Source organism: Schistocerca serialis, chromosome 4 (assembly GCF_023864345.2).
Source record: "Schistocerca serialis cubense isolate TAMUIC-IGC-003099 chromosome 4, iqSchSeri2.2, whole genome shotgun sequence".
In the NCBI taxonomy this organism is placed as follows: domain Eukaryota; kingdom Metazoa; phylum Arthropoda; class Insecta; order Orthoptera; family Acrididae; genus Schistocerca; species Schistocerca serialis.
Genome location: NC_064641.1, coordinates 634,738,809 through 634,763,683, shown reverse-complemented (window position 1 = coordinate 634,763,683; position 24,875 = coordinate 634,738,809). Strand labels below are relative to the sequence as shown.

At 40.1% G+C, this 24,875-nt stretch overlaps 1 protein-coding gene across 1 annotated transcript in view; it reads left to right on the top strand.

Moving 5' to 3' along the window:
• LOC126475475 (serine/threonine-protein kinase PLK4) overlaps nt 1-24,875 on the top strand; it is a 245,383-nt gene that overhangs the window by 92,443 nt on the left and 128,065 nt on the right. Inside the window, exons 4-5 of the mRNA XM_050103366.1 lie at nt 19,369-19,481; nt 19,564-19,656. Of these exons, the coding sequence (XP_049959323.1) occupies nt 19,369-19,481; nt 19,564-19,656 (206 nt within the window). The remainder of the gene's footprint in view (nt 1-19,368; nt 19,482-19,563; nt 19,657-24,875) is intronic.

Below are 24,875 nucleotides of genomic sequence, written 5' to 3'. Positions count from 1 at the left end.
CTGCAATTGCATTGTCATTGCATTTGCAAGAGAAGCAGAAGAAAAGGAAACCTATTGGGTGAAGCCATGGACTTCACACTAAGATGCGAAAGATATGCATCAAAATTTGCTACGGGAGCTGTAAGTCGAGGATGTAAAGTCGCATGAAAATCCCTTTTGGAATGGACAAGAGTACATTTCAATATGTGGTCTACTGCGATTTCTAGCTACTCTAGTTTGCAGTACTAGTGTAGCGCTCTAATGCTGCAGTGTACATTTATAATGGTCTTTGACATGGCGCAAAAGGGGGTATTACACTGTCATCAAATATTTCGTCAAAGTTCTTTCATAATGGCTAACAACGGCTTAATACTATTCTCTGCAGTTCAATTTTACTTACAGCATGGGTGGTGCAGTGTGCTGATGTTGGCAACACCATCTTCATGTAATGCAAATGTTTTGTTATGAAATGTTCATTTTACGAGTATAACTAATTTACTGAGCGGACAAGGGTATTTACAAGAACCTGTCCACCATAGAGCAAGAACAGATTTAAGTATTTACTTTGTAGTGAAATGAATTCCCAGCTATGAATGGTTGTTGCCAACATCAGCACACTACACCACCGATGCTGTAAGTAAAATTATACCTGGTATGCAGTTGCGTGCACTGCAATTGCATTGTCATTGCATTTGCAAGAGAAGCAGAAGAAAAGGAAACCTATTGGGTGAAGTCATGGACTTCACACTAAGATGCGAAAGATATGCATCAAAATTTGCTACGGGAGCTGTAAGTCGAGGATGTAAAGTCGCATGAAAATCCCTTTTGGAATGGACAAGAGTACATTTCAATATGTGGTCTACTGCGATTTCTAGCTACTCTAGTTTGCAGTACTAGTGTAGCGCTCTAATGCTGCAGTGTACATTGATAAAAATAATATCAGAATCATTTGAAGCTATTTATAATGCACTGAAGGAGGAATATGTGAAGGCAAATAAATTTAATATGTACTGCAGTCATGAAAAATTTTTGTTTCCACAGAAGTTATAGATTTTCTCCTTTATATTCTCGGGGTATAGCCTGGCTGTACCTCACCTCTAACGGCATCCGCAGTTTCTTTATAACTCTCACTATTTTTATTCTGTTTTTGTATTTGGGATGTCGTAAGCTACACAGTGCTTCATCTGCCTCGAATATTTCTATCAGTTTTGTTATATATGTGACACACCATGTAAATTTGAAAGTCATATTGATAAACATTGTGTGTCAGACAGCTGCAGCGATGCTAGCACTCCAAGAGGTTGATTTCTCCATGCAGTAAATATAAGATGAACACTTCCTTTGATCAAATCTAAAGCAGGGCAATAGATTTGACCAAAGAAAATTTGACCAATGCCTAACTTTGACAATGCTCCTTATTACATTGTCAAATTTTATTATAGTCTAATATCGGCCTTACCAATCCCCTTCTCGGCAATCCATTCTGAAATACTGTATCATAACTTGTACACACTGTGGATATTTTTCCGGGGAGGGAGGGACCACGTATAAGTGAAAAATTAATAAGTGAATTTTTACTGTTTTCACAGATCAAACTGTTGCTCCAGAGGTCAGTGTTTTTACATTGTTCAATAGATTGATGTAGGAATTGTGGCACATTTACAGATAAGGCTTTGGCTATTGAGGTTTCATATGAATTTATGTTGAACAATCCCAAAGGGTAGGGCATATCAGACAATACTTGTGTTCTAATAGGCTCGAGATTTCTCGATGCGCAGATGTGCTCCATACAGTATTGACCTCACTTGAACAGTCGTATGACATTTGACTTGCAGCACTAGTGAAAGGGGTACTGTGAACTAGTTTCTACAAAAATCTACTGCTGTGTCAAAATTGACAATTTTTTTAAACACAGGAGAAAATAACATTAAATTCTTATCAACTTGCAAACTTTTGTCGTATTTGAACAGATTTGAAATAAAGCTCTGCAAACATGTATGGATACTGTATGCATACATTTATGTTGCTTTTTAAGAAAAGGTAACATTCATTCAAAGATGAAAATATTGTTCTTCAAAAAGCATTACATGAATCTAAACTGAAATCAGTATTTTATTTGGTTATGTGAAACTAATGAGTTACCAGGTGAATTGCAAATGAGAAATTTGGTCTCTGTACATTTATTAGAATACCGGACGAGCACCAGAGCATAGGACTGGAATGTATTGAGACAGGGGTATCACGAGGGTGGTGGGCCAATGCAACAACCGATGACAGCACCAGGGAGGAGGGTGCCATTACCATTTATGTGTTTCCATGAGGAGACCAGTCCCAGTGCAGAGACGAGGCTGGAACCACCGGTGATGATGGCTGAGGCAACAATGCCAAGTGGGCCGATGGATGCGGCCCAACTGGAACATCAGGTAGTGGCAACAGACCCAAGGCCGGAGATGGACCGGCACCTCGCACTGGAACCCCAGGGCATTGCATGTGGAGAAGACAGCCAGTGAGATGGGGCGCCTCCGCATTAGGGGACAGCGGGCTCAAGGAGTAGGCAGCAGTGTGGACTGTGGCAACGGAGGCTGCACCCACGAAACAGTAGCTTCTGGGCAGGGGGGGACGCAACTGATCAAAGTGGTGCACCACCAACTCATCAGCCATATGGATGTCACAAAGACAGCATCCCTGGCGGCAGTCAATAGTGGCCAGTATTTACTTGGGCCAGCGACCAGACCCTCACACTTAGAGCAGTGATGGTGCAAAGCGGCTGGACAAAACCAACCATGGGAGGTGCAGCTTAGGCCACAGAAGGTGCAGGAGCATGTGCAGCTGCCAGCCATGAAGCAACTCTGCCAGGCTCCACAACAGGTCATTCAGAACCGTCAGCATATCGGTGAGCTAGGACCGTGCCAAGGCCATACTGTGAGGCATAAGTCGCCAGAACTATGTGCTGGTCTGGAGAGAATGTAACTAAACGATGAGCCGAGAGTAGTTTGGATTTCAGTGTTTGAAAAGCATGTTTGCAGCCTGGGCTCCAGCAAAAGGGTACAATCTTGTGTAACAAGGCATGCAACCGGTGGGCCAATGTTGCCATCCCTGGCAGTAATTTATAGTAGTAGGCTATCTTCCCTACGAAGGCCTGAAGCTCCTTGCGGATGAGGGGCAAGGCACAGATGTAACAGCAGAGGTGTGGTCTGGAAGAGGCGAACTCCATCCTGCGTGACTTCGAATCTCAAACAAACAATAGAGGGCTGAAAAAAAACAAAGATTTCATCTGTGGACTGTAAGACAGAAAACAAAGTGCACAAATTTTTCAAGTGTCCACCTGAGGAGGAGCTCATAATAACAGTATCATCCAGTTAATTAACCTGGGACAGATATAGTCAGTTGCTCTAACAATTGTTAGAAAATAGCAGGGGCACTAGCCCCATTAGAAGGAAGGCGCAAATATTGATACAGGCCAAAAGGCGTATTCAAAACCAGAACTTGCTGAGACACTTTTTTTCCTCAGGAACCTGCAGATACTCTTCAGACAAATCAAGTTCAGAAATGTACTGGCCACTTGGTATTTTCATTCTGCCTGGCGTGGGAGAAGATATGTATTGACAACCGAATGCACACAGACAGTAGAACTGAAGTTGCCCCAGAGGCGAAGTTTCCCCGATGGCTTCCGTACAACCAGCGGAGATGACCATTCACTAGCGATAACAGGTTGCACAACCTGTAGAGATTGAATTCAGTTAAATTCTGCTTTCACTTGATCTTTCAGGGCGTCAGGAATAGGGTGTGCATGACAAAATTGAGGCCAAGCTTTGGACTTCAAAGAAATACGAGCAGAAAAATTCATAGGACATCCTATGCCATCTGTAAACAAGTCCGAAAACTCCTTGCACAGTGTTTCCAGGTGAGAGTATGATACAAGATAAGACACAAGATGAACTGCATCAGTGACAGGAAATCCAAATGCCTGAAATGTGTCCATCCCATACAAATTCTCAACACCGACATCAGCAACCACCAAAAATCCTATGGAATGGACCCACTGACTTGTAAGAGGCAGATGCCACAAATTGTTCCAACAGCACAATGTTCTGTTTGTTATAATTGAACAACTTCTACGTGACCAAAGTCAACGGCGGCGAGCCTAAACTCGCATGCCTTTCAGAATTCAATAATGTTACTGCAGCACTTGTGTCAACCTTTAGCTGGAGCACTTGACAAAAAACACTTAACTTGGTAAACAGCTTGGGAGAAGTCACAAGGTTTGGAGTCCGGCTGGTTACGTCCATGTTCATGTTCTGAGTAACCTTCAGGGATCAACACATGGAGGCGCTGTGGTCTTTCTTCTGGCAAGCATTACAATTAGCCTAGCGCTTAGGGCATGCGAAAAGTTCATGCAGGACAAGACGGAAACAGAGAAGGCTCACACTGCCACAGTGGCTGTCGTGGCTGCTCAAGCTGGCCTTGGTTTACTCAGCTCGGGACGCGCATTTTTACCACTGCCACTGCCTCTTCCTCATGCCAGCTATCTGTTGTCCTAGTGGACCCATCTTGTGACACTACTGCCACATTGCCCCTCGCAAACGTTTGGTCACCCACTGCCCAAGAAACTTCAAAAGATAGTGCTACGTGGAAAACTTTTGCCGACAGGGGTTTATCACAGAGTAAAGCCTTCTGGTGCACTTCCTTGTCCGGAGCTAAACAGATAACTGCATCCTGCACCTTAGAGTCTGCATAAGAGTCATTATGGGCATCAGTAATGACCTAACACTTATGGCTAAGGCCATGAAGTTTGACTGATGAGGACCTGTATGACCAGTTCGATTTCTTGCGGCATCGGTAGAATTCAACTTTCGCCACTATGACATGCATTCGTTTGCGATGGTAGTTGGACAATAAACTGCACGTGCAATCAAAAGTAAGAGCTACTGGTTCTTGTAAATGGGCTTAGGTTGAATCTGCAACAGGAAAATGGCTTTGCACAAATCCGAGTCTGTCACACTGAAGGCTGTTCTGAGTATTTTGTCGTAACCTTTCCAGTACTCAGCTGAATCATCATGCAGAGAAAAAGTGGGTGGATAGACCGGTGGAATAGTACCCTGTCTTGTTAATCGATGCCTACAGACTGGTCATTGACAAAATAAGCTGTTGGATCAGAGCCATAGTATTGCATGCGTAATGACGAAACCTGATGAAACTGTACTTAAAAAAGACTGCACACATGGAAACTGTTATGTTATCGTTGCCATTATGTAGTAGCCAAATAAGACAGTAACTGATCCAAGTGATACAAATATGGCTTTATTCATAAACCTCTGAAGAATAACAGAGATAATCCTCTTCTGGCTCGACACATAACAGGACAAAAGAACTGTACAGAAGGTGCAACATAAGCGATACACAGAAAAATTGATGTGAGTGGTAGAAACAAAAAGAATATAGCGATAATGAATCAGTGCTGCTCTGTGATTATATAGGCCTGAGCTGCTGGTAGACGGCACGATGAAGACCCTGCTGTGTGCACGCTTCCTGCAGGTGGCTGCTAGTGGCCGGCCTTTGATGATACAGTTGGCAGTTGATTAGGCACTCACGCACAACAATGCTACGCTCAGTGTGCTCACACTCAAGTGCACTAGTAGCAGATACAGCGGTCTTCCTCATCTGTGCCTTAAGGAGTGTGTTCACTAACAAGTAATCTTCCACAAGTTTTTTATAGAGCTACTTCTCGCAGTTCTCTGACATGTAAATACCCCCAGCAAGACAGCTTTTGCTAGTATCCTCAATGACCAGGAGTAGTGCTACAAGTCAGTGGAAACAGTTTGTTGCATCTTATTGTAGTTTCTTGCCAGTTGCTGTAAGCTTTTCTGAAACTTAGAGAAAATTTTTTGTTCAAAACTGATATAAAAATGCCAGTAATAATAAAGAAAAACCATCTTCATCTGCAAATCGTGATTTTATCAAAATGCACAGTGCATTTCAAGTCCTGTGGACTCATCTTCAGCTACTTTGACAGTCTGCATCAACTTTACATATTGTTTAATTCTGGGCCTGGCAAGATCACATTGTTATATTACAAAATGCAACATTATGAAATGTAAGATTATAAAATTATGATAAATTGAAAAGTAACTTACTGTTTCTAGTAGTAGGTGTATAATTCTGGAGAATGTTTATGTACAAATACAAACTTTCTATTAAACAGCAGATCTGTATCAATATTTTGACACAACAATTTTTTGAACACAGTTCAAAACGAGTCAAAGAATCTTGACAGTGAAATTGCTGCATTTTTACAAATACACAGATGATATTTACAAGGTGTTACTGTTATAACTTCAAGTTGAACAAATATATTTCAAGGACTACGCCATACTTGAAAGTCACAGATCAAGTAAACAGAGGAAGACGTGTGTCACTTTAACAGTCAACTCATAACTGACTCCGAGTCTAGTGGCCGCTGGCTGGCTGGCCGCTTAGGTGGCACTGCTGCTGCATGGCTGGCAGACAGCGCCGCATGTAGAGGACACGCGTTACTGCGCGGCGGCACTTTGAAAGATCAGCGAGTCACAACAGTTACATTATTATTTATATAGATGTCCTTGATAATACAAATATCTGTGAATGTGGTGAATGTGCCTATATTTTGTGAAATGGTTACATTATTAAATACTCATTTCTGCAGGAAAAAGTAAACTTTTAAAATTACGGAGAAAATGGTGACTGCTAAAGTCTGTTTGTTCATTCAACAAGTTTCAGAAGATTTTTCTTTATGTAACATTATTTGTAATTGTTCTAGCGGGTCAAGTTTTTTTACCATTGTTTTATGTGCAGAGTACAGCTAAGCTGTTATGGATGTCACTTATTGGTACCTTTTAAGGTACACGTGGCTGAAACTGGTTATTTTTTATTATTATGAAAGTAATACAGCTTCAGAAGAAAATCTGAAAACAATGGATAAAGTTTTATAAAATGTCAATGGTAAAAATGGGCCGAAAAACACACCACTGGAACAACAAACATAGATAATTGGCACCACCTGCTAAGGAAGTTCTAAATGGTTTTGCTGAGTACTTCATTTCATAAGAAGGGAAAGTAGAATGACAATACAAGCATTTTTAAATGTTAGTGTAAACATAATAGCATTAAATTTGCAATAAAAATAATAAATATTGTTTGTAGAATTCACAGTAATTAAAAGGCCATCTCTTGATGACCTTATATTTAAATCCCATTTTCCAGCACTTGATTAATCAATAGACAAGATACGTTGAAAACTTATACAAGGTATTCTCAGAAAGTCTTTAATTTGAATGGAGTCATCTGATTTTTATTTCATTTATGTTAATACCTCTGCAAGTGCATGCAGAAGTTACTTGCAAAAGTTACACACTGGTGGACACACCTTTAAACATCTACTCCACTCCTGAGTTATACACTGAATGGAAAAGGGTTGTGATCAGATCCCATGTACCATACTGCTTACAGAAGATCTTTAAATTTTGAGGAGCTGAAATGAGGACCATTGTCAGAAACTATTGTGTGTTGGGGAAAAAGTTGTAGGTATTGTCCAGAATGCGTTGTGTGTGATAATTGCGGATATGTGGCTAATGTAAGAGAAATTGGAGAGTGAATCTGCTACCAAGAGCAACATTGTTCCCTTGAATGAATGGCCCTTGAAATCAGTATTCATCCTTCACCAGCACTGCTTTGTCTTTGGACCAACATGAGAATGCAGTTCCTGGCCCACTTAGTTTTACACCCAGTCATTGCAGGCTTGTACAGTTACGTAAATGTCACAGTCAGTCGCACACCCATAGATAAGGCACCTTTGTGTCATCCCTCAATGTGATTGATGGAGCAATTTGTAATATTCCCTTATCCTCCAAGATACGTGTACCAGTTTCATAGGGTGTCACCCCAAGACAAATTGTAGTATGTATTGCTTGAATATTGAGGTCTCATCAGTTGATTAATGAGTGAAGCACTGCGATACAACTAGACCTTCCTATTTTTATTACAGTTTTTTTCACAGTCTTTATATACCGCACCACTAAACAAATGCTGTATATTTACAAGGAGCATGTTACAGAGAGTGATTCTAACATTAACCACAAGCATGTCAGGCTAAGACAACTGGCGGTGAAAGTTCACACAATAGAACTCGAATAGAAGTGACACTTATGTGCAGTGCCAGTTGCCATGCATAAGTTCGTGTACTGTTGACCCAGAATCATCTACTTCCTGCCTTATTGTTACAAATGAGTATGGTATGCTCTCCTGTGCTGTATTACAATTATGGAGCTCAGGCTAAATATCTTACATCTCCTAAGAGAAGAAATTTAAGTTTTTTTAAATCGTTTTTTGATTTTTTAAAAAAGAATATCAAACATTTTACTAAAATTGCAGGATAGATAATTTCATAATTTGTAAATGTTCATGAATATTGTTAAGTTATTCTTGTGAGAGATTGCTCTAAAATACATTACACAAAATCCTAATTCAGTAAATACATTTTTTAAATAAATGAGGATATGAAAAATTACTCTCACTATATGCATTTCATCCTGTGTAGGTTAAGTTTCTGAAGTAGTCAGAAGTATGTACAGTACATTAGATAAAGTTTTTCTGCTTTTGTATGTACAAATGCTCATGTAATTGGATATTAGTATTCCTATTTACACAGCCAGCATAGTTTCATATGAAAAATATTACTTTCATCTTGTGCAAATATCCTAATGAAAAACAATAATTACATTTGTGTTATCCTCAGATGGCTCGTAATATACTCAGCACATAGTAAAAAGTACATGATGCAAATTAAGAAACTTTTCTTCACTCATTACAAATAAAAAAGACCTTTCCATGTTCAGACATGTACACAGTATCCTTCAAAAGTTACCACCAGTTTTGAGCTATTGTTCAGTCATAGAGAATGCAAGAAAATTTACTCTAGTTCCTTTCAGAATCTGCCTTGAATAAGTAAGAAACACCTGTAGTGTTCAGTATACCTGCACGGAGAGTCAGCTTAATGACCCTTACTTAGGTGTACACTATAAAAGAAAGAAACAATAGTAAATCAAAAAGATACCATCTGTGACTACAAATTAAGTAAGTGCACATGTTGACAAACTCCTAACAAGACAAACAAAATATATTGATAGCAATATATATATATATATATATATATATATATATATATATATATATATATATATATATGGTTATAATAGAGGGAAACATTCCACGTAGGAAATATTCCTTTTTTCCCCCTAAGGTAAGTCTTTCCGCTCCCGGGATTGGAATGACTCCTTACCCTCTCCCTTAAAACCCACATCCTTTCGTCTTTCCCTCTCCTTCCCTCTTTCCTGATGAGGCAACAGTTTGTTGCGAAAGCTTGAATTTTGTGTGTATGTTTGTGTTTGTTTGTGTGTCTGTCGACCTGCCAGCACTTTCATTATATATATATATATATATATATATATATATATATATATATATATATTTTACACACATTTTACAGCACTGTATCCATGTGGTTTTGTTTTTATTTTTATTGAACACAGCGAAATCTTTACAACTTGTGCACTTCACTTGAAAGAAATAAACAAAAGATTTTTCCCTAATCCCCCTCCCCTATACTAATTATGCTACTGTCACTTCACATGTAAATTTCTTAATGTCAGGGGCCCTGAGTAGGACTAACAGAACCTCAAAGTTAAAGGTCACTGAAGGTAAACTGACCTTGTATATACGTTTCCGGCATAACTTCATGCTTCCTTGAACGTCATCTCACTTAAAAGACTTTGCTGTCTCTCAGCACTCCCCCTCTCCCCTGTCATGACGTCATGTATGGGGAATGTAGCAGGTGCAGTCACAGTTGGAGGTCAGTCCCACATTCCGATGCAACATTTAAAAAATAAATAAAATAAAGCCTATGTCAGAACATTTGTCATAGCTGCCCCATGCGTTTGTTATCACAAGAGTATGAAAAAACTGATCTAGTCCTCACCTATTCTGCGAAATAATAACTCATACACCACTCAAGCACAGAGTTTCTTGACACAGTCAAACATGTTCATGATTTTTTTTAAAATCGTGTCCCTTCGAAATGCACAGTCCACAAAATAAGCACTTACTTCTAGAACTTCAGTTGAACACTAGCAGTCTCTTACAAACTTACATATTACATAAATTATTCATCCACATAATTCACCTTCTGCAAATATGTTTACACCTCACTAGCTTATTCAGTATTCTCATTTGTACTTTTCTACCATCGTCTTTCTTTGAATCGAGTTGTTGTACTACTGGAGCCATATGCAACTTCTATTTCATTCCTTGAAAAGCTTTCTCCTGTTTCTTTTCTACAGCCATTAGGTATCCTTTCGTAATATATTTGTCAAAGGCAAATCTGCTGCATTTCAGCCATCCAAGAATTTACTAAAATACCCTCAGAGACCAAGAAAAGCTTTTAGTTGTTTCTGGCATTGTATTGATGGAAAAAATGTTTACAGCAGACAGCTTAGATGGATCCAGTTCAGTTCCCCTTGGTGAGATTATATGCTCTAAAAATTTTATTTGCTGCTTTGCATTTCTAATTAGGGGAAGGCCACAGACACAATCAACAGATTTGGCTGATATTTGGCAAATCGCTTGTGTGCAATCTAAAATACAGCAGAACGCTTAAGATACTCCCCCCCCCTCCCCCCATACACACACACACACACACACACACACACACACACACACACACCATCTGTTCGTGAAATTCATTGTGCATATTTGGCTCACAATAGACCGTTGCAACTGCTGACTATGTACCTGTAAGATAAATGCTGTTCAACAAAAGTGTTGCTGATGGAGCGACCAAGGCATATCTGGCTGGGGAGGAGGGAACCTGTGTTCGATTCCAAATACATTCTGCACCCACCCCCCTCCCCGCCCCGTATTGACATTGGAAGGAAAGGCGGGTTAATAAGGAATAATAATAAGATGTTGTTGTTGTTGTTGTTGTCTTCAGTCCTGAGACTGGTTTGATGCAGCTCTCCATGCTACTCTATCCTGTGCAAGCCTCTTCATCTCCCAGTACCTACTGCAACCTACATCCTTCTGAATCTGCTTAGTGTATTCATCTCTTGGTCTCCCTCTATGATTTTTACCCTCCATCCTGCCCTCCAATACTAAATTGGTGATCCCTTGATGCCTCATAACATGTCCTATCAACCGATCCTTTCTTCTAATCAAGTTGTGCCACAAACTCCTCTTCTCCCCAATTCTATACAATACCTCCTCATTAGTTATGTGATCTAACCATCTAATCTTCAGCATTCTTCTGTAGCACCACATTTTGAAAGCTTCTATTCTCTTCTTGTCCAAACCATTTATCGTCCTTGTTTCATTTCCATACATGGCTACACTCCATACAAATACTTTCAGAAACAACTTCCTGAGATTTAAATCTGTAGTTGAAGTTAACAAATTTCTCTTCTTCAGAAACGCATTCCTTGCGATTGCCAGTCTACATTTTATATCCTCTCTACTTCGACCATCATCAGTTATTTCACTCCCCAAATAGCAAAACTCCTTTACTACTTTAAGTGTCTCATTTCATAATCTAATTCCCTCAGCATCACCCAAGTTAACTTGACTACATTCAATTATCTTCATTTTGCTTTTGTTGATGTTCATCTTATATCCTCCTTTCAAGACACTGTTCATTCCGTTCAACTGCTCTTCCAAGTCCTTTGCTGTCTCTGACAGAATTACAATGTCATCGGCGAACCTTAAAGTTTTTATTTCTTCTCCGTGTATTTTAATACCTACTCCAAATTTTTCTTCTGTTTCCTTTACTGCTTGCTCAGTATACAGGTTGAATAACATCGGGGAGAGGCTACAACCCTGTCTCACTCCCTTCCCAACCACTGCTTCCCTTTCATGTCCCTCGACTCTAATAACTGCCATCTGGTTTCTGTACAAATTGTAAATAGCCTTTCGCTCCCTGTATTTTACCCCTGCCACCTTCAGAATGTGAAAGAGAGTATTCCAGTTAACAGTGTCAAAAGCTTTCTCCAAGTCTACAAATGCTAGAAACATACGTTTGCCTTTTCTTAATCTAGCTTCTAAGATGAGCTGTAGGGTCAGTATTGCCTCACGTGTCCCAACATTTCTACGGAATCCAAACTGATCTTCTCCAAGGTTGGCTTCTACCAGTTTTTTCCATTCGTCTGTAAAGTATTCGCGTTAGTATTTTGCAGCCGTGACTTATTAAACTGACAGTTCGGTAATTTTCACATATCTCAACACCTGCTTTCTTTGGGATTGGAATTATTGTATTTTTCTTGAAGTCTGAGGGTATTTCGCCTGTCTCATACGTCTTGCTCACCAGGTGGTAGAGTTTTGTCAGGACTGGCTCTCCCAAGGCTGTCAGTAGTTCTAATGGAATGTTGTCTACTCCCGGGTACTTGTTTCGACTCAGGTCTTTCAGTGCTCTGTCAAACTCTTCACGCAGTATCATATCTCCCATTTCATCTTCATCCACATCGTTTTCCATTTCCATAATATTGCCCTCAAGTACATCACCCTTGTATAGACTCTCTATATACTCCTTCCACCTTTCTGCTTTCCGTTCTGTGCTTAGAATTGGGTTTCCATCTGAGCTCTTGATATTCATACAAGTGGTTCTCTTTTCTCCAAAGGTCTCTTTAATTTTCCTGTAGGCAGTATCTATCTTACCCCTAGTGAGATGTGCCTCTACATCCTTACATTTGTTCTCTAGCCATCCCGGCTTAGCCATTTTGCACTTCCTGTCGATCTCATTTTTGAGACGTTTGTATTCCTTTTTGCCTTCTTCACTTACTGCATTTTTATATTTTCTCCTTTCATTAATTAAATTCAATATTTCTTCTGTTACCCAAGGATTTCTACTAGCCCTCATCTTTTTACCTACTTGATCCTCTGCTGCCTTCACTACTTCATCCCTCAAAGCTACCCATTCTTCTTTTACTGTATTTCTTTCCCCAATTCCTGTCAGTTGTTCCCTTATGGTCTCCCTGAAACTCTGTACAACCTCTGGTTTATCCAGGTGCCATCTCCTTAAATTCCCACCTTTTTGCTGTTTCTTAAGTTTTAATCTACAGGTCATAACCAATAGATTGTGGTCAGAGTCTACATCTGCCCCTGGAAATGTCTTACAATTTAAAACCTGGTTCCTAAATCTCTGGCTTACCATTATATAATCTGTCTGAAACCTGACAGTATCTCCAGGCTTCTTCCATGTATACAATCTTCTTTTATGAATCTTGAACCAATTGTTAGCTATGATTAAGTTATGCTCTGTGCCAAATTCTACCAGGCGGCTTCCTCTTTCATTTCTTAGCCCCAATCCATATTCACCTACTACGTTTCCTTCTCTTCCTTTTCCTACTATCAAATTCCAGTCACCCATGACTATTAAATTTTCATCTTCCTTCACTATCTGAATAATTTCTTTTACCTCATCGTACATTTCTTCAATTTCTTCTTCATCTGCAGAGCTAGTTGGCATACAAACTTGTACTACTGTAGTAGGTGTGGGCTTCGTGTCTATCTTGGCCACAATAAAGTGTTCACTATGCTGTTTGTAGTAGCTTACCCGCACTCCTATTTTTTAATTGATTATTAAACCTACTCCTGCATTACCCCTATTTGATTTTGTATTTATAGCCCTGTATTCACCTGACCAAAAGTCTTGTTCCTACTGCCACCGAACTTCACTAATTCCTACTATATCTAACTTTAGCCTATCCATTTCCCTTTTTAAATTTTCTAACCTACCTGCCCGATTAAGGGATCTGACATTCCATGCTCCAACCCGTAGAAGGCCAGTTTTCTTTCTCCTGATAACGACATCCTCTTGAGTAGTCCCCACCCGGAGTTCCGAATGGGGGACTATTTTACCTCCGGAATATTTTACCCCTAGAGAACGCCATCATCATTTAACCAATACAGTAAAGCTGCATGCCCTCCGGAAGAATTACGGCTGTAGTTTCCCCCTGCTTTCCCCTGTTCACAGTACCAGCACAGCTAGGCTGTTTCGGTTAGTGTTACAAGGCCAGATCAGTCAATCATCCAGACCGTTGCCCCTGCAACTACTGAAAAGGCTGCTGCCCCTCTTCAAAAGGTTGCTGCCCCTCTTCAGGAACCACATGTTTGTCTGGCCTCTCAACAGATATCCCTCCGTTGTGGTTGCACCTATGGTATGGCTATCTGTATCGCTGAGGCATGCAGGCCTCCCCATCAATGGTAAGGTCTATGGTTCATGGAGGGGGGGAGGGGGGTATAATAAGATAGGCCAATAAATTTTTTCAAACACATTGGATTAACAATTAATTATAATAACTGTACTGCAGTGGCTGGAACAACGCACCGCAGGCCTCTGTTATGATTGCATTTGGGGGGGCATGGCACTCACTGCAGTGGGACAGGACAGTGCCTTCTCTCTGCAACTGTCCCCAGCTATGGCTGTTGGCGTCAGTGACTCAAGGTCTCTGAGTCTGGCCCTGATCATGGTATTTATGGAAGCAGTGTCCTTGGGCGATGACAACAGTGCATTATCACAGGGCACCCCAGGTAATGACTCCCATTACAGGCAGCTGCCTCCTGACACTGACAATAGTGACGGTGGTCACTACAGGGACAGCATGAGTCTGGTGCTTTATGATGACTGTGAAGATACTGACAACTCCGAACTGGTAGCAGTGCCGAGTGACACAGGCGCTGTTTCAGTTCAGTGCCTTATAACGGTCAATGATTAGTTGACTGCGGTCCTTAAATACGGCTTTCTGCCACTGATGTTTGCGATTCTTTCTCCCCAGTAGGTCAGTGAAATATTCTAGTGTTGCTCAGCTATCATAACTGACCGATTACTACCCACAATGTTGACACCTCGGCATGTGGCGAGCTGCTTCTCGTCATGTCCTCTGCTGGTTGGTGACACAGTGTTCTCCTTCATGTTGCTTAACTTGGTGCTCCACCAACCCACTTGCATCACGGTACCATACCACTGAGCTGCGCAACAGAATGTAACATGTACAACTTCTGGCTTCAGTATTCCTTCGTATTTTGACTAACTACATTACTATAAAACACCTACCTTTAACTAACTTAATCGCTCTAATCATTTGATCCTCTACACTCACCATCTAGGAAAATATGCATTTGCGGACCCCGTATATGATGGTGAAAAATTCTCAATATTCAGTTATCTGTCGATCTTTAGTGTATTGCGAATCATCAACTTTAGGGGTGGTTTTCTCAAAACCAGAGGGGCAACGAGCCAAAGTATCTTAGAGGCTTTTATTTTAGGTTGTACACAAGCGACCTGCCAATTATGAGGAAAATTGGTTGCCCATGTCTGAGGCCTTCATCTTGTAGGTTCAGTGTCACTCTCACATTTCTGATATATTTGTAGTACTTCTCCTGTGATGGGCAGATGTTATTTCTATGTCACTGTTGACACAATGATATTATCAATAAAATTTATCACCTTTCTTAACTTCTTCTTCCAGTACTTGATGTAATGCCATTATAAACACCAGTAGCATGGGCTGTTAAAGAAAAATAGTATGTATTAGCAACTGTTAGGATCCAGTCACAGCCACTAATAGCTGCTCATTAAATCCATACTAGTTAAGACGTGTACACTTTTGACATGTTGCAGTAGTTCCTCCATATTCTTAAGCTGACCTCATTGTGGCACGATTATTTTACTTATTTCTCACGCATCAATGACTAGACGTAGCTACCATCCTTTTACAACTGCGTGTAGTGGATTACAGTACCCACTCTCTGATCTCTCAGTGATATCTTCTTTTAACAATATGGAAGGGATAGATTGGTACTCACCACGTAGAGAAGGCTTTGAGTTGCAGGCAGGTACAATGAAAAAGACTGTTAAAAGAATTAAGATTTCAAACAAAGTCCTTCTTCCAAAATAGAAAACACACACAGTCACACATGTACACAATTCACAGACTCCTGGCCACTGGACACTGGAGCTTGATTGCATGTGCATCTGATGTGAGCAGCAATCTGTGGATGCAGTGGGGGCTAGGAGGATGCATGGATCGGAGGAGGGTAGCAGGGTAGGGGTGGTTGAAGATACTGTGCCGCCAATGGGAGTGTGCAGGGATGTGGTGGGGGCAACATAGAGCTGCTAGATTGGTGTTTGGGGGTTTTTGCAGCGGGGGAGGGGGGGGGGGGGTAGAGGAGAGAAGGGGAAAAGTAGTAGCTGTGTTGGTCGAATAGAGGGATAGAAGGTCTATGTAGTGTTAGAGGGGGAGCAGGGAAGGGGATCGGTGATGGAGGACAGGGACTAGCGAAGGATGCCAGAGGGTGTTGTGGAATGAAATAAATGTTGCGAGTGAGAGACTATCTGTTTATTCTTTATATGAGTGGCATTTGCGTGAAAAGGCCTTAACGGCAAGATACTGACACAAATTGTGTGCAGAAGAATGGAAAGACAAGTAAAGGCTGTACATAAATAAATAAATAAATGCCGTGTGAAGAGGGCCTCCCGTCGGGTAGACCGCTTGCCTGGTGCAAGTCGTTCGATTTGACACCACTTCGGCGACTTATGCGTCGATGGGGATGAAATGATGATAATTAGGACAACATAACACTCAGTCCATGAATGGACAAAATCTCCGACCCAGCTGGGAATCAAACCCAGGCCCTTAGGATTGACAGTCTGTCGCGCTGACCACTCAGCTACTGAGGGCGAACAAGGCTGTCATTAGGGATGACCAGTTTGGGTTCCAGAGAAATTTTAAACATGTGATGCAATACTGTCCTTATGACTGCTACACTGAGGCAGCCAGTGCATAGTATGTACTAATATTAGGAATATCACTCTTCTCCTATGTACTATGATTCAGATCTTTCCACATATAATGCTACCTTAACAATGTGAATCTTTTCCTAATATAATACCTCCCCTTTTAATCAATGCATATCATTCATTTGACACAATTTAATGATACAGGAGTTTCATCATTCGTTTTGAGAAAAAACCTATCCCCTTCACCTAATTTATTTCTTAGCTGATGTAGAATTTTGTTAACCTATGTGTCCAGTGTACTAATTAAAGTACACCTGTGCATATCTGGTTTACCATAAAAGTTGGAAAAATTGTACCCAAGACACTTCTCTATTGTTTTCTTTCTTCTCTGTCAATAGATGCTAAAATTTGGCCCGTATCAGTACTAGTTGACATTCTTCAGTCTCCCCCTCCCATTGTTTTCACTTTCTCATCTTCCATACCATGTAGCTATCTTTTAACTTGGTTGTTTTGTGTTTCTTGTTACTTAACTTAGAAACCTTAAAGAATTTGTAACTTCCCTTGGCTCCAGTATTCCACAGTTTTGTATGTATTTTCATTAATAAATTTATCCAGCAGCATTTTCTAGTGACTGTAATCTACTTAGCTTCAGCAGCTGAGGATTTAAGCTGTCAACTTGTTTTGGTATGCACTTGTTTACAATATTTTATTGCCAAATCTTATTCTTTAATCCCCCTTGTAATTTTGCAACTATTTCTGTTTACAGTTCTTAACTGCTTTCTTTTTCATTCTATCACCTTTTGATCAGTTTATTCCTGAGAGAATTCAGAGAAACTACAGTTTTCAATAACTATTTACCTCCATCATATTCCTCTTTAGTGGCTCAAAATATGATTCTTTTGCAATTCATAATGCACTTATGACACTGGTTCCAAGGCCTTTTTGACGTGTGTTTCTATTTTATTCAGTTTATTACTTTAAATAGGTTACGTAGTGGCCATAGCATTTGTTCCACCCCTCACATTCTTAGGGCAATCCCTTCCTCTCGTATTAAGAGGCGGCCATTTTGACCACATGGTAGTCTACACATTGTAATAGTGGTTGAACCACTCCTGAAAGCTGAGTGCTGAAGAACCTCAGCCGCCCTCTCAGCTAAGAGCTCCTGCAGTTGTGTATTCAACAACATCAAGATACCAATCATGGCAGGCTCGTGAAGTTAACAGTTGAGAAGCAGAAGTTCACCGAGCAAAACGGCACAGTGGTTAGCACACTGGACTGCCATTGGGAGGACGTCAGTTCAAACTCGCATCCAACCCTCCTGATATAGCCTTTTTGTGATTCCCCAAAATTGCTTCAGGCAAATGCTGGGATGGTTCATTTGAAAGGGCACGGCCAACTTCCCCATCCTTCCCTAATCTGATAGGACCGAAGACCTTTGGCCCCCTCACATACACCAACAACAGCAGCAGAAGTGCACGCTCAACTCATACAAGTTGACTTCCAAGTCAGAAGAAATACTTCATGTCTCTCAAATTCAGTTGTTATTAAACACTTTTTGTAATACCTTTTCTAGCTTAAAATATCAATTTGGGTCATCCTGAATCTGGTTCCACAGCCTCCAGCTTACTCCTTAGCATCATTGGAGAATAATTTATTTCAGATTTTTACTTTGTCTTGCTTAAAATCATTATTAATTGTTCCTTTCATTTGGTATTTCTTTTGACTGTGGAATTATTCTCAGAAAAAGGTCTCGTTTAGCGTATATTCCTTAAAATTGTCAAGTAAAGATTTTGCTTGTAATTTTTATGCAACCATGCTAATGGTGAAATGAGCCTTTCAGCTTGTCTGCAATCCAAATATTAGATTATTCTTTCTTATGGAGAACAAAGACATGTAATTAACAATATGTCTAAATAACTTTGTAAATGTTCTTTACTTTTTCATAAAGTATAAAGTGCTGTATAAACTTCATTTACCATCATTTAGTTTTGATCAGCACAAAACATTTTGTATGTACATTTTTTTAGTCATAATCCCTTATAACCCACTTTTTCTTTGTGCTGGATTGCAGCCAGACTGATCATATTTGTAGTATTGTCTCCTTATCCTCACATAAACCCTAGTAATCTCTTGGCCACTGAATTCATTCCCATAAAGGACTTCAAACAGAATACCTGCAAGAATCAATACAAAATAATTCCTGCTGCTACTTAAAATTAAATTTTTTTCTCATGTATTTTAACATTTGCTAACTAAATACTTCTTAAAAAAAACTTACATGACAATTTTAGTTTTGGTCTACCAATCTGTTTCTTCATAAGCAGCATAATATAAATTGTAAGAGCATTCATAATTTGCCGCTATATTGTAGACAAGAGACTTTTAGGAGTAATGTTATTTATTTTTAAATTTAATTTTATCTTTATCAAAGCTGTGAGAGCAATAAATATGTCCTCAGTCGTAGCAAATATTAGATTCCTGCAAATGATCATAACAGTGACACTGTGAATAAATGAGCCTTGTCTTCCTGCATTTAATGCACAGCCATTTGACAGATACATTATTTGTCACAGCTGCCTACATCATACGCCAAGTTGTGGAGGGCCTTTTATACCTCCACTCTTTTGGAATTCTCCACCGAGACATGTCACTGGCAAACTTGCTCCTCAATGCTGACATGCATGTTGTAAGTAATATTTATATCTTCAGTTGTGTGATGTGCATTATATTTGTTGTATTTGTTCATAAATGAAGAACATTTTTTCCAGAAAATTGCTGACTTTGGCCTAGCTACACAGCTGACACGTCCAGATGAGAAGCACATGACTATGTGTGGTACACCAAACTACATATCTCCAGAGGTTTGTTACAAGTATTTCTTTTTTATTATTTTCTTAATATACACTGAGGTATACAGATGGCGGTACTACCATGTACACAAGATATAAAAGGACAGTGCATTGGTGGAGCTGCCATTTGTACTCAGGTGATTCATGTAAAAGGGTTTCTGATATGATTATGGCTGCATGATGGAAATTAACAGACTTTTAACATGGAATTGTAGTCGGAGCTAGATACATGTGACATTCCATTTCGGAAAACATTAGGGAATTAAATATTTTGAGATCCACACTGTCAAGAGAGTGCCAAGAATACCAAATTTCAGGCATTACCCCTTACCATGGACAATGTGTTCACTTAGTGACTGAGAGCAGTGGTGTTTGTGTAGAGTTGTCAGTGCTAACAGATGCGCAACTCTCTGTGAAATAACTGCAGAAATCAATGTATGATGCACAATGAATGTATCCATTAGGACAGCGTTGGGAAATGGGCTGTGGCGGGAGACAACTGACATGAATGCCTTTAGTAACAGTATGACTGTGCCTGGGCTTGTGACTGTGTCAGTGGGACCTAGACGACCCGGAAACTGTGGCCTAGTCAGATGAGGCCTGATTGCCGTTGGTAAGAGCTGATGGTAGGGTTTGAGCGTGGCACAGATCCCACAAAGCCTTGAACCTAAGTTGTCAACAAGGCACTATGCAAGCTGGTGCTGGCTCCATAATGGCATGGGCTGTTTCTGCATTGAATGGACTGGTTCCTCTGGTATAACTGAAGCACTCATTGTCTGGAAATTGTTATTTTCGGCTACTTGGAGACCATGTTCCCAACCAGTGATGGAACTTTTGTGAATGACAGTGTGCCGTGTTAACAGGTGACAGTTGTTGTCAGTTGGACAACATTCCGGACAATTCGAACCAATGATTTAACCACCCAGATCACCCAATGCGAATCCTACCAAACATTTATGGGAAATAATCTGGAGGACAGTTTGTGGACAAAATCCTGCACCTGCAACACTTTCACAATTATGGACGGCTAAAGAAACAGCATGGCTCAATATTTCTGTAAGTCCATGCCATGTTGAGTTGCTGCTGCATACCATTCAAAAGGAGGTGCGACACCTTATCAGGAGATATCCCATAACTTTTGTCACCTCAGGGTTGTGTGTGTGTGTGTGTGTGTGTGTGTGTGTGTGTGTGTGTGTGTGTGTGTGTTTTGCTTAAATATGTCAGTGTGTGTGGAGTAACTCATGAATTCTTAGTTATATGCCCACCAGGGGATTATTCTTTATATGCATGATGCTCCTGTCTTATATTCAGCGGCAGCGTGGTTTTCTCAGTGACTGGAGCAAACTACTTATCATATGGTATGTCATCACTCAATTTTCCATCTTTTAATTTTAACGTAATCTGCGTTGCTTCACTTTTAACTTCAAAACTTATTTGGCCTGAAGATCTGATGATTGCTGGTACCAGCCTAAACTAGCGATTTATAATTGGTAAATTACGTGGGTGCTTTCGCACGTGGCTCTGCCTTTGATCGTGTACACCTTCCGGGTTACAGGACTGGAGTAGGTGGTGGTGGGAGGGTGCATGGGACTGCCCCTGGTGTAAAACCTGTCCCCTGCACCCTCCCACCACCACCTACTCCAGTCCTGTAACCCGGAAGGTGTACACGATCAAAGGCAGAGCCACGTGTGAAAGCACCCACGTGATTTACCAACTGACCTGCCTACACTGTGAAGCTTTCTATGAGGGAATGACCAGCAACAAACTGTCCGTTCGCATGAATGGACACAGGCAGACAGTGTTTGTTGGTAATGAGGATCACCCTGTGGCTAAACATGCCTTGGTGCACGGCCAGCACATCTTGGCACAGTCTTACACCGTCTGGGTTATCTGGATACTTCCCACTAGCACCAACCTGTCAGAACTCCGGAGATGGGAACTTGCCCTCAGTATGTCCTCTCTTCCCGTTACTCACCAGGCCTCAGCCTCTGCTAATTTCAAGTGCCGCCACTCATACCTCACCTGTCATTCAACAACATCTTTGCCTCTGTACTTCCGCCTCGACTGTCATCTCTGCACAAACTCTTTGCCTTTACAAATGTCTGCTTGTGTCTGTATATGTGCGTATGGATAAGTGTGTGTGTACGAGTGTATACCTGTCCTTTTTTTCCCCTAAGATAAGTCTTTCCGCTCCCGGGATTGGAATGACTCCTTACCCTCTCCCTTAAAACCCACGTCCTTTCATCTTTCCCTCTCCTTCCCTCTTTCCTGATGAAGCAACCGTTGGTTGCGAAAGCTTGAATTTTGTGTGTGTGTTTGTGTGCCTATAAACATGCCAACGCTTTCGTTTGTTAAGTTACATCATCTTTGTTTTTAAATAATTTTGCCCATGTGGAATGTTTCCCTCTATTATATTCATATAAGTATATACTAATGTTGACAACATAACAGGAACCTTAATGCCACCACATGTAGCACATGCATTTGGACACTGGATGGTTAATACTACCAAATGCATTATGAAAAGATGTGTAATTGTTGTTACAAGGAAATAAAGGAAGATAATTAGTTAATATCTTCTTATGCAATGGCAATATATCCTTTTTTACCAGACTGAAGGGTTTTACAACTCAGGTGGTAACTAAGTTTCAAATCTTGATTGAGATTTATCCTTTGAATTAGGTATAACTCTCTCTTGCTAGCACAAGAGAGAGCTAGGAGTTGCTTGTCAATTGCCCTTTGTTTGTTTTTTGGGAAAGCAAGACTGAAAGTGTAAGTATGTGTTTAAGAAAGTGTTAATTTGTCATCTACACCGTCTGCTTTATCAGTTTCTCATTGCTTTATCAGTTTCTCGTTGCTGTTCGTCTCGTAATTTCTCTCTACACATCATGAATGGGCCATTGTTTATGTTTTTGAGGTACAGTACATTTCTTCAGTGTTCTGTGTGTAACTGATCATTATATTTTATTGTTAATTTTCAGTCATCGTGATGAAATGTATCAATGATCACCGTGATCAATTCTATTTGGCGGAGTGAGTATCAACGCTCAACATTCCCTAACATTGATTTTCTACTTAAATCTCTATACTTTATTGCAACTATCTCTTGCCGCTTTATGAAGCTTAAGATGTTTCCTGCCAGTAGCTTTTAAACTGTCAGTGAGCTTGTGCCTTTTTCTAATGCTCTCTTATGGCACAGATTTCGAACAGCTGCTCACCATGATATGCAGTAATCTGAAGGGTCTGGGACATAACTCCATTTCTTGCATTATAGCCACTCTCCCTTTTGTCTTACAGTTTCTACAGTAGCACAATATGCTGATGTAGTCATCAAGATGAATATGTTGTATTTCAGCAATTTCCACATGACCTTGTAATGTGTACAACATATACACTGATGTTCCATTGATTTTTCTTCTTTTTTTTTATGAGAAATTTATTTTTGTTAATATGACTTCTCGTGTTGGAAGGCACTAAATTCATTTCCTTTTATATTCATCGGAACAACTACTAGCAAAACAGAATATCTCAGCTTGAACCAAGCCACAAATTTTAAAGAAAATGCATTTAATGCCTGCCAATGGAACATCAGAAGCCTCATTAACAAAAAGATGAACTTCTCTTACTCATACAACAAAAGTAATAGACAAATGGAATAGCAGCAGATACGTTGCTCATGTTAGAAGATCATATGGAAACCCTTGGAACTGAACATAACTAAATTTATTCTGCAGCTCCGTCTTTCAGATCATTCTGTCCTAAAAACACTTAAGAGAATATGTTGGAAATCTGTGGGATACTATGGATGCTTCTTTGGTCACTGCAGTTGGAAGACGAGAATATATCAACTATGGCCAGCAACTATGTAGGAGACTAACTTAAAATATGTAGAAGAAGGTGCAAAGGTGCCACATCATAAAGTATGAAATCCCTCTGATAACTGGAGCTGGAGTGACAGATATTTATACATAGGCAGTCTTGAAAGAAGTGAAAACAGATGATCTCACAAAATATCCAACAGTTTCAAGAAAAGTAAATTTAATTTCTCTCGTCAGAACGACATGGGAAGGGAAGAAAAGATAGATGGCCGTGCAAGATACTCTACCTCATTCCTCCATAGGCTCAGCGCCTTTGTAAAATTACTACTGTGTTTGTAGCAATCATAGTACAGGGGTATCCATATTATCAGACTTCAACTGTGAAGCAAATGAAACACAGTTTTAAGTGAACTTAATGGAAAAATGTTGTTGCCGCGATACTAACAACCAATACACTTGGATCTGAAATAAAGGTGCATTTGCTGTTAGAAAATTAATAACCAGTGAAACTAGTACATTATTCAATCTGTGCTTCACGGTTAATATTTTTTTAAGGTTCTGTACTTCAGTTAGTAAAAATGGAACCCTTACGGGATCACTTTGTTGTCCATCCATCTGTCTGACCGACTGACTGTTAAGTCTGCTGTCTCTTAGAAACGGATAGACACATACTAAGGTCTTTGGTCCCTTGGCAACATAAAAAAATGAAAGCTTCTAGGTCAACACTGTCAAAAGATATGGCCATTTATGTCGCATGTTTTGATACATGCAAACTCACTCATCAAAATGTATGGGGTACTTCCTGTTGACCTAGACTCAAGAAATTTGGCAAGAAGCAAGGTTAGAAAGTACAAGTAAAGGAAAAAATAAAAAAAAGTTAATTTTTAACTATACAAAAAAATAATTCCCCCCTCCAACTGTCAATCTGTCCATCTTTTGTTAAGACTCCTTTTTGTCAAGAATTATGATAGCAAATGTAAAATTGCGCAAAAAAATTTAAACATAAAATTATAATCTTATAATTATATTTTCCCGAGACATTTAAGTCTCATCTTTATCTACAATAATGATGGAAGCTGAAGAAATGAATTGAAATTTGTGCTGCAGCTGCGACTTGAACCCAGGTCTCCTTGGTTACTGGACAGAAATACTGACCATTATACAACTGCAGCAGTATGCTCAACATTGCTGCATGAACTACCCAAGTTGAGTGCCCTCCTCAACCCAAGCTTCAAGACACTTGGGGAAAATATAAGATCACCGCATGTATAGGACTTCCCCATTACGTCCAACACTAGTGTGCTGTTCCAATGCCAGAGAGCCCTGGAAACAGTGACAGTTTAGGGGGAAAATAAGCTGAAGATATGAGCTGAAGTTTGTGTTGGGTATGGCGCTTGGGTAGTCCGTGCAGCA